We start from the raw sequence: 16,155 nt of genomic DNA on the forward strand, positions 1-16,155 counted from the left end.
GTGTTCCTAAAGATCTCTCCTATGAAAGGAATAATGAGGTTTGGAAAGAGAGGCAAGCTTAGTCCTAGATACATTGGCCCCTTGAGATATTAGACAAGGTTGGCACTGTATCTTACAGATTAGCACTGCCTCCAAACCTCAGTCATGTGCATTCAGTATTTCATGTATCTATGCTCCGAAAATATGTGCCAAATCCATCCCATGTGCTGTCAGTGCAGGAAGTTACAGTAGAGGGAGACCTTTCTTATGAAGAGCTTCCTGTAGCTATCCTTGATACTCAGATCAAGAAGCTAAGAAATAAGAAAATATGTATGGTAAATGTCCAATGGCACCGGCACAATGTTGAAGAATGCACTTGGAAGTCGGAACAAAGTATGAAGAGCAAATACCCTCACCTCTTTGAGTAATCAGATAATTTATCCTTTTAAATTCGAGGACGAATTTTATATAAGGGGGGGAGGATGTAATAACCCCAATTTTTTTTTTTTATATATAAAAAGGGATAGAATAGTCCTTTAAAATTGATATAAGGGGTAAAATTGGAAGGAATCAAAAGTTAATGGCATAATAGTAGATGTGTTGAAGTGTTAGGGGCAAAATGGGAAGGAATCAAAAGATAATGGCATAATTGCAGAAATATCGAAGTGGCAAGGGCAAAATGGGGATTTGGTTTTGTTTGATTTGACTTAAATGGGGGTTGTCTGGCGGTGGGTTAGCTGAGAAGAGGAAATTGAGACAGAGAGGGAGAGGAGGTCTCAGGCGTGGAAACAGAGAGAGGGAAAAAGAGAAAAGAAGAAGAAGAAGAAGAAGAAGAAGAAGAAGAAGAAGAAAGAGGGAGGGGATTCGAGGTGCAAGGAAGCTCCGGTTGCGCTGCCAGTTGAAGGGAAAAGTGTAGATCTCCTTCCCTTCTACGCAAGGACCCAAGTTTCACAAGAAGAAAAATGTAAATACCCATCCCTACCTAGTATTCTAAAGAATTTATGCTATAGAAAGGGTAGATGATAGTTGTAAAGGGTGTTAAAAGGGGAAGAATCGGATTTCGACAAATTTTTCCGGCACTACGGAAAAATCGTGTCAAAGTCCCAACTTTGGCAAATTATTTAGGGGGCCAAACGGCCTCCGATAGTAATGCATGTTACCTTTTGGAATTCCCTATGAGTGTAGAATGTTAGGTAAAAATTTCATCAAATTTGGAGTCTGGAAAGTGGATCAAACCCGGGATGAAGTAACCGGCTGTCGGTCCGGGTTACTGTTCATCCGAGTGGAAAATAGGAGATTTCATGCTATAATAGGGTATTAAGCCTAGATCAAGCTAAAAGGGACCTTGTACTCGTGCAAGGGAGTCCCTAATACACATAAATGATGAGTTAATTAATAGAAAAAGAAAAAGAGAAAGAAAAGAAAAGATTTAGGGAACGGGAGAGTTGAATCAATTAAAGTTTCCTATATTATAATTGGCACGTAGATTATAGCCCTTGATACAAAACTAAATATATTGTAAATGCATGTCACAGTTGGGCAAGAAGCTAGGGAACAAGAGGAAGAAAGTCCCCTACTGCCTACTGTAAAATTCTAGAGGCATATCGAGGCCGTGCCGGATTGGCAGGTGAGTGGGAGTCATGTACTTTACACCATGAGCATCCTTAATTCATTTTCATGAATACCGCCAAGTGTGAATTGATTCCACTTGTGCATATTGATTGATATTGTAGTAGATTCCTCTATAATCTTGATTCTCCATGCTTGATTATTCTGTACATGCATTTGAGGGAACATTGAGAGGAATACGAGGGGTTGATGAGTAATCAAATTGATTCTGAATTGTGAAATGACTTCTTTTGTAAATTGATTTCATTTCCTCTATTTCAAAGACTTGTAAGTGGTAGCCTTGATTATACTCCTTTATGAGTAATTAAATTGGATCTGAATTGTGAAATGACTTCTTTTGTAAATTGATTTCATTTCCTCTATTTCAAAGACTTGTGAGTGGTAGCCTTGATTATACTCTTTTATGAGTAGTTAAATTGGATCTGAATTGTGAAATGATTTCTTTTGTAAAATTGATTTCATTTCCTCCATTTCAAAGACTTGTGAGTGGTAGCCTTGATTATACTCCTTTATGAGTAATTAAATTGGATCTGAATTGTGAAATGACTTCTTTTGTAAATTGATTTCATTTCCTCTATTTCAAAGATTTGTAGAGCCCATTTCAGTGGTATATTGAGTTGCATTGCACACCCTTGACCCCTCACTCCCAAACCTGATGTTAGTTTATGATTGGGTCGGAGTCGAGTGAGTGGTGGTCTTAATTATGCTCCTTTTAATAGAGTATTGGGAGGGTGCATTATGGCATTCATGCATGGCTTGACAGTATCTGCAGGACACCTATAGTCGATGGGGTTGAACATCGGCCTTTGTGCACATAGTAGCCTTCTGGGTGGGCGGAGCCCAGTCCCTTCCTAGGGGGGACACGGCCCTAGGCGTAGGATTGGCCAGTCCTACGACTTATATTCTGCTTGCCGCCGGGCATAGTAAGACCCCGCGAGGTGCAGTATGGCTTTCCGCGGATGTAGAATTCCCGCGAGGTGCCGTTTAGTATATAGATGTGAGATGGATTTCTGTTCTGGATACTGGCTTGCATTTATATTATCAGTATGGTGTCTTATTCTGCATATGCATGTGATAGTGGGGAGTTGCTGCTGGTTCGCCTGGGGCGTAAAACCCACCTCCCGATAGCTATCTAGCACTTATATTATTGGTATGGTGTCTTATCCTGCATATGCATGTGACAGTAGGGAGTTGTTGCTGGTTCGCCTGGGGCGTAAAACCCACCTCCCAATAGCTGTCTTGTTGATGATTCAGCATATTGACACATGATTTGTATATTCCAGCATTATGATCTGTTGAATATATTCATGAGTAGTATATATGTTTACTCGATTATTCCATATATGCTTCAGATGAGTTGATTGTAATTGTGGTGATATTGATGATTTACTCCATATTCTTTATGTTGAGTTCATGTTCATCTTGTTATTGATCTTAAGATTTCATCTCGAGCTATGATTATATCTTGTCTCATGTGCATAGTACTCTCTACTCCACTCACTGAGTATTTATATACTCACTCCCCAGTTTGGTGTTTTTGATTGCAGGGCAGGTATTGTATAGAGAAGAGCAGGGTTAGAGATTGCCTGCTAGCTGTGCCGCTCCATAGTATAGTATAGTATAATATAGTATAGTATAATGTAGATAGAGGTTTATACCTTTTGGTGTATTATAAACCTTCTATTGTATATAGTGTATAGTTACAGTCATAGATCCTATTGTGGATATGGGTTTGACCATGGATGGATTGGGAAGCAGGTATATATATATATGTGTGCAGATCAGTTGTGTGCCTGTGATAATGTATTGCTATATATTGTCCAGGTTTATTATGTGACAGATTATGTGATTGCTGCTCTGACAGGTAGTGTGTTGTATGTATTGAGATAATCCTGACAGGTCACTATAGGAAAAGTGATCATTTTGTGCATGTATCATGCCAATTTTTTTCAAGATCTATTGATGATTGATAGGTAGTAGGGTTCTACGCGGTGGCTGGTGGCCTTATGCCTACCCGCACCCTAGGACCGTCGCGGCGGCCCGCCGGGAACGGGGCGGGGGTCGTGACACTAGCCTGAAGCCCCGACCGGTCGCCTCGGCTTGCGCCAGCCTTGGCCGACCAACGAGCGGAATTCCCCGAGGCTCGGCCCTCGGATGCCAGGCTAACCCGATGATCATCCCGGGAGCAGACTAGCCTGAAGCCCCGACCGGTCGCCTCGGCTTGCGCCAGCCTTGGCCGACCAACGAGCGGAATTCTCCGAGGCTCGGTCCTCGGATGCCAGGCTAACCCGATGATCATCCCGGGAGCAGACTAGCCTGAAGCCCCGACCGGTCGCGTCGGCTTGCGCCAGCCTTGGCCGACCAACGAGCGGAATTCCCCGAGGCTCGGTCCTCGGATGCCAGGCTAACCCGATGATCATCCCGGGAGCAGACTAGCCTGAAGCCCCGACCGGTCGCCTCGGCTTGCGCCAGCCTTGGCCGACCAACGAGCGGAATTCCCCGAGGCTCGGCCCTCGGATGCCAGGCTAACCCGATGATCATCCCGAGAGCAGACTAGCCTGAAGCCCCGACCGGTCGCCTCGGCTTGCGCCAGCCTTGGCCGACCAACGAGCGGAATTCCCCGAGGCTCGGCCCTCGGATGCCAGGCTAACCCGATGATCATCCCGGGAGCAGACTAGCCTGAAGCCCCTACCGGTAGCCTCGGCTTGCGCCAGCCTTGGCCGACCAACGAGCGGAATTCCCCGAGGCTCGGTCCTCGGATGCCAGGCTAACCCGATGATCATCCCGGGAGCAGACTAGCCTGAAGCCCCGACCGGTCGCCTCGGCTTGCGCCAGCCTTGGCCGACCAACGAGCGGAATTTCCTGAGGCCTAACCCTCGGATGCCTGGCCTAGCGCCGGAAGAATTTCCTGAGGCCTAACCCTCGGATGCCTTGCCTAGCGCCGGAAGAATTTCCTGAGGCCTAACCCTCGGATGCCTGGTCTAGCGCCGGAAGAATTTCCTGAGGCCTAACCCTCGGATGCCTGGCCTAGCGCCGGAAGAATTTTCTGAGGCCTAACCCTCGGATGCCTGGCCTAGCGCCGGAAGAATTTCCTGAGGCCTAACCCTCGGATGCCTGGCCTAGCGCCGGAAGAACTTCAAGAGTCAGGAGTCGGCGAGGCGCTATCAGGAGTTAAAAAGAGGAAGGACGAAAGTGAAATGAGGAAACACTTTGTTTGCATTAACTTTCGTTGCATCAGGGTCGAGACCCATACAACATAGCAAAACGCCAACATACAAAGAAAAGAACAAAGAAAAGTACAGAGAGTCAGCTTGGAGGAACCCCTGGGTCGGGAACGGCGAGCACGTCCGCGAAGGGTAGGGAGACGGTTGGAGAATCGGCAGGCAATGGCATCGGAGGGGAGTCGAGGAGGGAGACCCCACTCAGGTCAATTCCGGGGTATTTAGCGGACACCCTTGCCAGGCCTTCATCGAAGCCTAAGGCAAAGGAGTCGGACCCCGCGTCCGACATGTCACGGATGAACTCGGCGGACTGACGATAGGCCTGTACCGCCTGACGCCCGATTTCCGCGCTCTTCTCGGCCAGCGCCGCCTCCGCTCGCTCCGTAATCTGAGCTTTCGCTTCCATGACCTTCGCCACAATCCGGTCGTCCGCCTCGGAGGAGACCCTCAGCAGATCGGCCCGAGCCTCCATGTGCTTCGCCTCGGCAGCGACGCGAGCAGCCTCAGCCTCCTCCAGGCGCGAATGAAGCTCCTGGTTGCTCGCACGAGTCCCCTCCAAGGCCGACTCCAATTCGGCCAGCTTGGCTTCAAGAGATCGGGTTCGGTTGCGGGCGTTGTCGGCCGACTGCTGGGCCTTCTCCCACCTCTTCCGGAAGTCCGCAGCCTTCCGAGACTGCTTTTCGGCCCGCTCCTCCGCTTTCCTGATCTCGCTTTCAAGACCCGAGGCAACCTTGAGTTGCTCCTGAGCCTCCAACAGTTGCCTCTCGAGGGCGGCGAAGCCGAGTGCCCGCTCTTCGGCCACCTGGAGCCTCGTCTCGAGGTCCCTGGTCGTCCTCCCCGCCGCAGCCTGGCCTCACTCCTCTACAGCTTTCAATCGGCTCTCGGCCCTCGCCAGAAGCCTCGCCTGTTCCTCATGGCTCTCCTCCAGGCGGACCATGTATTGGGCGAGCTAAGAGGTAGGAAAAATGAGAGCGTCAGACGGGGATCAATAGAGCCTATAAAGGACGAAAGCGACCAAAAGAACACTCACCGACATGAGACAGACGCAGCTGGCAGCTCCAACTTCGGGGATACCCATCTGCCGGACCTGCCTACGGTCCCCCTCCAGCAGCACCGTCTCGACGAGATTTCGGGCGCCGGTGAAAGTGAAGGCCGACCCCGACTTCGCCCCGGAGCCGGATGGTGGTTCTGCAGCCTTACCCTTACCCATCGCTTGGGGGAGAGTCATGCCGACCGTGCTCGGGGCGGGGGCCGCGCCAGAAATCGACAGGGTCCCGCTCGGCCGGGGCCTCGGCGCGCCCCTCCTTCCCGTGTCATCCGAAGCCGACCGAGTCGAAGGCCGGGCTGGGGACCGACCGCGTCCGACCCGGCCGTCTCGGGCGCGCCCGGATGACTCCTCCGGAAAAACGGTAGTCTCATCACCGGAGGGCTGATGCGGCGTCAACTGTCGGTCCGAGCCCGCGGCGTCCCCCTGATCGGTGGGCCCGGACCCGTCTGTCGGCGTCGGAGTCGCCTGCTGGCGGGGCTTCTTCGCCGGTGGGACCCCGCTCGGAGGAGTCCGTTTCTTCCTCCGGACCGCTTCCAGTAGGGACGCCCTACTAACAGCCATTGCCCTGTCCGACCGCATGACGTCGTCGATTTCTGCAAAAAGAACGAGATGGTTAGAAACTGAGAAACTGATGGAAAGAAGAAACGAAAGAGGAGAAAAGAGTTAAAAAAGAAGAAGTGATGGCGGGCTCACGGTCGGCGGGGACCGAGCTCAGACCGACGTTCACCAAGGCATCCTCGGAAATAAGGCGAGCCACCGGGGGGAGCCGGCCCTCGGCAACCAACCCCCTCAAAACGGCGACGCCATCGGACTCCTCCCTTGACAACCTCGATAGGCCGATCGGGGACTTCATCGGCGTCTCCCAGGTTGTCCCGATTCCCCAAGAGGGATCTACGTCGATGAAAAAGAAACGCTCCTTCCAGCCATGAATGGAGGAAGGAGCCTCCTTGACGAGGCCGCACCCTCGCCGCGCCGCAAAGCACCACCACCCTCTGTCCCGGGGGTGGCCGTTCAGGCCGTAGCATTCCCAAAAGACATTCAGGGTGGCGGGAACCTCGTGCATTCGGCAGAGAACCTGGAAGGCCGTCAGGGTACGCCATGAGTTCGGCACCAGTTGCGTCGGCGCCACTCTTAAACCTCGAAGCACCTGCACGACTAAGTCCGAGGGGGGAAGGCGGAACCCAGCCCGAAGGATGTCCTCATTGATGGCGACCTTCCCTGGAGGAGGATGGGACATCCTCTCCTCAGGCCCCGGGAGCGTAACGTTGCAGGCTTCGGGAAGGTGGTACCGGGCCACGAACCTATCTAGGTCTTCGGGGACCAGCTCCGACTGAATGCGGTCCGCTCTTACTTCGTCTATCCCTAACGGCCAGTGAATCTACGGTCAGGACGGGGTCAAGAGGGGAGAAGGGACCGGAACGACTGGGGTACACTAATACGAAAGGAGAAAGTACGGAGAGCCCTAAATTGAAGAGTGTGGCAACTCACCGGAAGGGAAGGAAGAACGGCTCCGAGAGCGTCAAAGGAGGAGCGAACGAACAGTCCGACGGCAACGGCAGCAGCACAAGGGAGAAACTCGAGGATGCCTGTGAAGAGAAAGGCGGACGGGGGAGGGCCCCCGGTTAAATAGGCAGAAAGGCGGATGACGCCTCGGTGACGCCAGAGGACGCCTGGCTACCGAAGGATCGTTCGTGCCCCAAAGGCGAATCGATGCCATTAAGGAAGGATGTCCGCCGAAATCCGCAGACCGCCAGATCAGCGACAACCGCCATACGCCATAAAGAAGGCGGGGAGCTCGGAGCGCGCGCGCCTTTCCGAGGGATGGCGGCAATCTCGAAGCATCACTCCCGTCACCCATTCCCCTCCTGGTTCCAGGCTCGGAAGTGGGGGGCTACTGTTACGGGGGAACTTAGCCACCATGCCCCACGTGACCGGCATGCGCGCCCAGGAAGACTACGGCTGCCCCTTGATCCAGCAATCCGACCTCGGGTCGGATATCTTCGGCTCCGCAGCCCGACCCCGAGTCGGCTGCCCCTTGATCCAGCAATCCGACCTCGGGTCGGATATCTTCGGCTCCGCAGCCCGACCCCGAGTCGGCTGCCCCTTGATCCAGCAATCCGACCTCAAGTCGGCAATCTCTTGACAACAACAGACTGTTCCCCTGAGGCACGCCGCGGCCCCCTGCTCCACTACTCCCTGCAACGGCCGTACCCGGCGCTGTCCCACGATCCCCTGTAACAGCCGTACAAAGCAGAGCTCCACTACGCCCTGCCATAGCCGTACCCAGCGCTGCCCCACGACGCCCTGTAACGACCATGTTAGTGGCAACCCCATCGTGCCACACGATGACCAATCCCCAGAGAAACCCCCCAGCCTGATATATATGCGGCTGGGGGAGAAGGGGGAGGGTAAGCAAGATTTTCCAGAGTATCATCTTACCTGCTACCACTCCTTCTCCTTCTCCTTCGATCTCTCCTGACTTGATCGTCGGAGGGCCCCCACTACCCTGGTGGTGGTGCGAGGCTTGCTTGCAGGTTTCCCAGCGGAGGGTGGAGCGCAACCAAAGCAATTCAAAGGGAACCCCGTTCACACCGCTGTGCCAATCGTTCTCGGTTTGGACCCCCAGCAATTCAAAGGGGACACCGCTGTACACTATACTTTGGTATAGTGTACGAACTCAACGAGTCAAGGTGAGTTAGGGCAGAATTGGATCACTTCGAGGACCTTCTGCTTCACGAAGGCTTTCTATAATTAGATCTTTTTTAATGGTGGAATAGCTTCTGACGGCAAGCGACATATTGTGTTTTTTTTAGTGCTAAAGCAGGCATTTCATACAATATGTGTACGAATACGTCCAATTGAATCAGAAAACAAAAGGTCCTGAAGCACTCCGGGCATCCCTTCCTCTCCAGTCCATAGGGTGCCTCCAAAGTGGCTCGCTACATATGCCACCACCTAGTCGGCTGTCCCGTTAGCTTCGCGATATGCACGCGTAGCCTGAAATGTAACACCCTCATTCACCATCATCCAAATATCACGGAGCAAGGGGTGAACTCTGCTGACACTGCTCGGTTTCTTTCGGACCTAACTGATAACTGTGGCCGAGTCACCTTCCAGAATGACTGAGCTCGCCTGAAGCAACCGTCGCGTATAGCACGTGCCCATTCAGGCTGCCCGTAGCTATGCTCCAGGAGCCGAGGTATCGAAAATTTGACAGCCCTCCATTGCCACTGCACTGGAGCTCGAGCCCCTGACACAAATCTAGCTTCCCCCCTCCTACCTCTCTCAATGACTGAACCATCAAAATTGACCTTGAGGAAACTCGAGAATGGGGGCTCTCAGGAAAAAAATACCCTATGTGGAGCTGCTAAAGCAATATGAGAGCCCTAGATGTCCCGAGCTGTCAAAGGTCTATGGTCTGAAGCTGCACGGATAATCCCTGCTGCCTGTGCATGAGTTCGCTCCATCACGAGCTGTGGGGATGGACTGAGCTCGCCAAATATCTGGGTATTCCTCGCTAGCTATCCTGATAAGATGTACAGGTCGCCTTAATAGCCACGGAACACATCTGGGGGATACCAGACCATCGTCGAACCTCCTGCAGAAAACCATCTCTCCGGCTCCAAGCGTCCTCCGGGATCCCTGACAACCTCCAAGCACCCCTTGCCCACACACACTGGAATAGCACATAATCCACCGACTCGTCTACCCCACAAACCAAGCACATGAGAGAGATGCTTACTTCTCGTCTACTTAACCTAGAACTCGTCGGCAGACGCTCCCAGGTCACCTTTCAGAGGAAGAGAGCAACCCTCTGATGTAGCCTAAACCCCCATACCCAGCCACAGTCTAAGGCCGGCTCTGACTCCCGCTGAAGAGCCCGAGAGACATCACCAATCCCGGCACTAGCTCCACAAGTAGTGCTCCAAACCCTAACATCCGGACCGGCTGATCTCAGAACAGGGAACGCCCGAACCCGCTCTGCCAAATGCTCCCCAAACAATAGCAAGTGACATGCTGCTGGAAGGCTTCTAATGTCACGAAGGTTACTATTAGATCAAAATCTTTACTACCACTTGATGCTAGCTTGGGCGTGGATGGGTTCAGTTGACGTTGCTGACATAAAAAAATTATGATGTAATACCTTTAAGACATTGATTTTGATAAAGTTATTTAGAAAATACCAAGATAATATCATGAAAATATCATAAAAAGTTTTGTAGATGATGTAAAGTCTCTCCATTTGCCCTTGCTACTAGTAGCTATATCATATCAACTATTCATGCTAGTAAAAAAAATGATAATAGAAAATTATATTTTGAAAATAACACAAAATAGATATGTAGATGGTAATAGCCTCTCCATTTTGCCCTTGCCATAAGAGGTTAACAAGTTTAAAAGGAAAGATAGATCATCCAAATTAAAGATCCGACTTGTTGATCATGATTTACACTACAAAAAAAAGGTCTAGTCTTCCCAACCTAGACCTGACCTAACGGAACTGGCAAGTAGATGAAGGCTGGTTGGCTCATCAACTAGTCTTCTTAGAGTTGAGGTAACCTTTTTGGAATCGATCTGAGTCATCTTAGTCTAGAACGCACTCATCAATGCCGGGGCCGAAAATCTCCAGTCCGACACCACCAAAGCTATTGAAATGTAGGAACGAAGCTGCTCGAGCGGACTAGCTAGTAGGAAAGTTCGCTATCACACAAAGTAGCCCAGCAAAAAAGATGGGGAAGGAAAAAGAAGAAAAAACTAACCTATGACAGTTCTCCGAAAGGACACTAGAAAAAGAAAGAAGACAAAAAGTCCAAGCTTCCATTAGACAGAGAACTCCGAGAGAAGGAAAGACACTCACAAAGTGGGGGGAACTGCTTCGCTCCTTTTATAGAATCTCAAATGATGCTAATCTTATTACCCATCTGATCATCCATCCATCGATTGCTATATGTAAGCTCGGCATTCGGGGGTTGTGGGCTCCCATAGATTGATCTATTCCTCGATTGCGGGAAGGAAAAATCCGCCTGTACATATGATGCTTTGAAAACAGAACCCATTTTGTGGAAGTTGTTCCGATCACTAAATGAAGTTTCTAGAAATGTCTAGGGTTGATCTAAACAGCATGAATTCAACTCGACTAGCTCACCTGACGAATGATTTGATTACTTCCTTCATCCGAACCGAGCAAGTATAGCCCGGCCTCGAAAGTGGAAGGCAAGTAATATAGCTTCGATTCACCATCTCTAGAATCTCGCCTGATAGCTTAGACTGTCAACCAAACAACAAGTGTCCAACGAGATCAATGGTCATTCAGATCTTCGAACAATCAACGTGAACGATTAAATCTCGGTACAATCTCATTGCATCTGAAAAGAAATATGATAATCGACTATCACATTAGGAAAGTGACTGAGTATGTACACCTAAAAAGAAATATCATAACCATCTGTTCAACGGATATTGAAAGAGCCCAACTGTTTATATGCAAATCGAACGATCCTACTCACACAGATTGATATTTTCTCATCTATAAATACTAGGTACTGACCCCTAAATAGGAAAAAAAATTGAATACTATAATCTCATAATTTTATTTTTTTTCAGGTTTTCTATTGTCTTTCAAAATTCTGTCTTACTTAAGTATCGATAGTATCCAGCCAAATATTTTCTAGTGACCGTCGGATCGTTTTCCGTAGCGTAGGATAACTTTGATACTTAGAGCGGTACATTTATATTTTGGATTTGATTCTCAGCGGCAACGATTTGAATCTTGAAAATCATGATTGATGCTTAAAAGTATGTCTTAATAGCTCGGGCGGCGGCATGAAGCCCTCAGTTTCCAAAGGCCGTTGGAGCATCGCCTCCTGCCCGGTTGGCGACAGATGAATCCCCACACGGTGATCTGAAACGAGAAAGCATGCAGCTGGTATGGACGTCCGACCATCTTGCCACGTTTCTCTTCCCCACCTCCTTCATCCTTCCGCCTCACGGTACGTCCCCACGCGATCCACTTTTCCTCTCTTCAATCAATCAACGCCCCTTCCTTGCGCCTAAAAGCCAAATTCCTCTCCCCTTTTTTATCTTTCGCTCATTTTTATTTTTTATTTTTTATTTTTTATTTTTATCGATCTTAACGGCTGCTCCCGTCCCTCACGGAAGACCTGTCCCCCAATTTAATATCCGCCAATTTAAAGAAATGATTTAATTCGGTTGGGGGATAAGAATTCGGTCGGGCGAGCGACGCGTGTGCGACGCAGCACGTGGTCTCTGACAAGAGCAAGTCACGTGACTGTCCGCAGCCGACACGAGTCCCTCCTCGTTTTAATGGCGGCACATGCCCGAGCGCGTACATCCACGCCGCTCTCCCCACCAATCGAGGTGGCGCGCGCCCGAACCAACTCGTACACGACACGTCGCCACCAAGTCCGTGTGGCCAGCCGCTTTGGGCAACCCATTCGAGAGGTCCGGTCCAGGACCAACGCCAGGACCAGGCCGTTCAAAACCACCGAATTGATCGCACGTGGTGGGTCCCGCGGCCTGCGCGAGGACACCCGTCACCGGACCGCAAGCGGACACTCTAATATTCTTTAGTCGCCCGCAAAAACGCCATCAATGCTTCCTAAACAATGTTATGCTGCCCGCGGGTGGAATATTCCAAAGACTAGGTTAGATCCTCTCTTAACTTACACGTGGCACCAGCATGGGATCCCCACGTCAAGTGGAGAAGGTTCCGGACCAAGTTCGACGGGCAACCGTCCTTCGAGGCGGGGACTTCTTGGTAAGAAGAAACGGTCACCACTTAACACCAGCGAATTAGTTAGGCGGCAGACGAGGGCCGGTGGACGAGACCAGTTTGGACGTAGCTCTGGGCTCGTTGGATCCGGGGATAGGAGGGACAAATGGGTCGGCAGGGAGCCCGGAGGCAGGTTAGTTAGGAAGCCGGCCGCGGAGATCGGAGCACCTGGACCGCAACAGCCGTAACGACGCGAGGAAATGGCATGGGATCCGACACGGGCGGTGGAGGGGTCCCTAATTCCGGTCGGCCCGTTCCACCCACTCGCAATGCCACGTGGAGTCACCGTGGGCCCCACCACCCTCCCCTCCCAAACCCCACTCAGGTATGATGGTATATGATACATCGATGACTCGTATTGGATTTGGAGGGTAGCTTGAGGAATAAGCAAAAGGAAGTGGGAGTCGGGGAGGAGTGGGTGTGCCGTCTACGTGGCAAGATCCCCGGGGTGGGGGGGGGGGGGGGGGGTGGGGTGTTGGGACGGTGGCTGCCCGGGTTGGTTGACCGGGGTCGGGGTAAATAGCTGGCGGGTTGGTCAGCCCGACGGTCCGTCTTGGCGTGGAGACGTGGGTTTGATGTTTAAATATATGTGCCACCTCCTCCTCCCCTTGTGACCACCGGGAAACGCGTGCTTTACCCCCTGGAGCTACAGAGAGAGAGAGAGAGAGAGAGAGAGGGGCGACCGAAACATTGGTTCAATTCTTGCTCCAGCTGTAGTTATTTCGTCTCGTCCGGGTTCTGTTCGTTTGATGTAAGAGAGGAGAGAGGGAGAGAATTTAAATTAGAAGAGGAAGAAGGGGAGGGAGAAGGGAGTCTCAAAAAGGGCGTGATTTCAAGAAGAGGATCAGAAGGGCAAAAGAGATGGAATGGCCGGCATGTTTGGATGAGTTCCTCAGTCGGATGAATACTCCCAGGTCAGTTCCCCTGCTCTCTATACTCTCCTCATGTCTTTTGAGTTTCCGTACCCGTTTCTGGTTTCCTCGTTTCAGAACCATCTCAGTCTTCATGAACCTATTTTCTTAATTCATGTTTCATAGTTCTCTGTTTTCTTAATGTCGTCTTCTTCCTTCGGCCCTTGCGTTTCTCGAACTCAATTTTTATTTTGCTCTTTAAACTTTCTCACCGTTCTCCTCTTTGTCCGGTTTCCGCGTTCAGTATTGGAAATCCCAATTCTTTCGCCTAACACCACCCGCTATTTCGTTTATTTTTTCTTCTTTCTTTCTTGACTCCTCTCTTGTTTGCGTTCTTGCTTGCAGAGTCGTCATCGACAATGCCGTCTGCCCCACCGCGACGCTGGTCAAGGTGGACAGCGCTCGGAAGCACGGAGTGCTCCTGGAGGCGGTCCAGGTCCTCACCGACCTCGATCTTTCCATCAACAAGGGCTACATATCCTCCGACGGCCGCTGGTTCATGGACGTCTTCCACGTCACCGACCCCCTCGGCCGCAAGCTCACCGACGACTCCGTCATCTCCTACATCGAGCATTCCCTCACCCCCGGCGCCGCCCCCCGCTCCGGCGCTGCCGCCCTCGACGGCCTCACCGCTCTCGAGCTGACCGGCACCGACCGCCCTGGCCTCCTATCCGAGGTCTTCGCCGTCCTCGCCGACCTCGGCTGCGGCGTCGTCGAGGCCAAGGTCTGGACCCACAACGGCCGGATCGCCGCGCTCATCTTCATCCGGGACGAGGATTCTGGGTCCCCGATCGAGGACGCCCACCGGATCCGCCGCGTCGAGGCCCGCCTCCGCCACGTTCTCAAGGGCCACCGCGACGACGTCCGCGGCGCCAAGACCACCACCGTGCCCTCGCCGTCGCTCACCCACTCCGATCGCCGCCTCCACCAGCTGATGTTCGCCGACCGCGATTACGAGCGGATCTCCTCCGCCGAGGCCGCCTCTTCGTCGTCATCGCAGCCGTCCATTTCAGTCCAGAACTGGCTCGAGCGCGGGTACTCGATCGTCAACATCCAGTGCCGCGATCGCCCCAAGCTCCTCTTCGACATCGTGTGTACCCTCACCGACATGGAGTATGTGGTGTTCCACGGCACCATTGACACCGATGGCGATCGAGCCCACGAGGTATTTTTTTTTTCTGCTTTTTCCCAACTACTTTTGGGCTTCTCCCATTTTCAGGCTAAATTTGGATTTTTCTAGGCGATCTTTTTGATTTTTTTTCTTTGGATTTTTCTTGAATTTTGGTTAAATTTCGATCTTTTTTGGTGTTTTACAGGAATTTTACATCAGGCATTCAGATGGGAGCCCCATCAGTTCGGAAGCAGAGCGGCAGCGTGTGATCCAATGCTTGCAAGCTGCCATTGAGCGCAGAGCATCCGAGGTACCTTCCTTCCCGTTTTTGTAATACAACTAGCTTCGATTCCTCCCAAAAGAGACAGCCTATAGGCATCCGATTCTTTAATTGCAGCTAGAATTTGATTTGGTTCCTCGTGTGTGGGTGAATCCCAGGGGTTGAGATTGGAGCTGTGCGCAATGGACCGGCGAGGCCTGCTTGCCGACGTGACCCGGACCTTCCGGGAGAACGGCCTCTCGGTGACGAGAGCCGAGGTCTCGACCAAAGGCCAAATGGCGATTAATGTGTTCTACGTCACCGACGCCGCCGGCCACCCGGCTGACCCCAAGATTATCCACGCCGTGATCGAGAAGATCGGCAGCAAGAGCCTCAAGGTAAATGAGGAGCGTCCGCCGCCGTCGTGCCAGAAGAGGCCGGCCGGCGATGAGCCTGCGGCCGGTGGTGGGGCCGGGCTGTTCTACCTGGGGAGCTTCGTGAAGAGGAATCTCTACAACCTGGGCCTCATCAGATCCTGTTCCTAAGAACAGCAACAGAATGTGTACCAATTGGGTGTAGCCAGTATTATACCTTGCTTCCTTTTGGGTTTGCTCTTGTTTGATTTGGTATTTTTGTACATAAGAAGGCAAAAAAAAAGGTCATAAAAGCTAGTAGGGGTATGAGGAAATGGTTGATGGTTGGAATTTAGGGGTCCACTCCATACGTTGTTGTAAAAGAGAAGAAACTTCTAAAAGGCTAAAAGAGAGCATATACGCAGAAAAAGCTGGGCAGGGAGATTTATTATTGGGCGTGTTGTTGCTGAAATTGCTGGTGTCCAGCTTTGGGTCAGTGGGGTCCAAATTGTCTCTCTTTTTTACATTACGCATGTACACGTTTGTACATAAACGAATGAACAATTTTCTTCCTCTCCCTATACCGTGATTTGGTTTCTAGAATTCTTTCTCCTGGTCGCCAAAACGTGGCTTTACTCGGTCTTTGGAGGAGACCATAGACTGGCTAGATTCTAACCAACCAACGGCTTTCACACCTATTTGCAGGTGGGAAAGAGACTTGGGAGAAGGGAGAAAGGGACCGGAAGGGATTGTAGTTCCTAGGGGAACAGGATGTGCGATTTCTCCGCCGCCCATTCAGTGGTTTTTTGCTGTTCTGGCATGTGTGCGGCCCCTTTGCTCATTGATGACGA

The 16,155-nt window shown here is 51.3% G+C and overlaps 1 protein-coding gene across 1 annotated transcript; it reads left to right on the forward strand.

Moving 5' to 3' along the window:
* Window positions 1-13,178: 13,178 nt before the first annotated feature.
* LOC103722634 (ACT domain-containing protein ACR8-like) lies at window positions 13,179-15,884 on the forward strand. The gene is made up of 4 exons (XM_008813256.4): window positions 13,179-13,584; window positions 13,927-14,746; window positions 14,898-15,002; window positions 15,131-15,884. The coding sequence occupies exons 1-4, from the start codon at window positions 13,532-13,534 to the stop codon at window positions 15,494-15,496; spliced, it is 1,344 nt and encodes a 447-aa protein (XP_008811478.2). The 5' UTR covers window positions 13,179-13,531; the 3' UTR covers window positions 15,497-15,884.
* Window positions 15,885-16,155: the final 271 nt, after the last annotated feature.

The sequence above is a fragment of the Phoenix dactylifera genome, unplaced genomic scaffold, assembly GCF_009389715.1.
Source record: "Phoenix dactylifera cultivar Barhee BC4 unplaced genomic scaffold, palm_55x_up_171113_PBpolish2nd_filt_p 002169F, whole genome shotgun sequence".
NCBI classification, from domain to species: domain Eukaryota; kingdom Viridiplantae; phylum Streptophyta; class Magnoliopsida; order Arecales; family Arecaceae; genus Phoenix; species Phoenix dactylifera.

Excerpts from the sequence above, each read along its gene's own strand:
- LOC103722634 (XM_008813256.4), top strand. The coding sequence starts at position 13,532 with ATGGAATGGCCGGCATGTTTGGATGAGTTCCTCAGTCGGATGAATACT. Across the intron at positions 14,747-14,897 it reads ATGGCGATCGAGCCCACGAG|GAATTTTACATCAGGCATTC; the intron begins GTATTTTTTTTT and ends GGTGTTTTACAG. Across the intron at positions 15,003-15,130 it reads TTGAGCGCAGAGCATCCGAG|GGGTTGAGATTGGAGCTGTG; the intron begins GTACCTTCCTTC and ends GGTGAATCCCAG.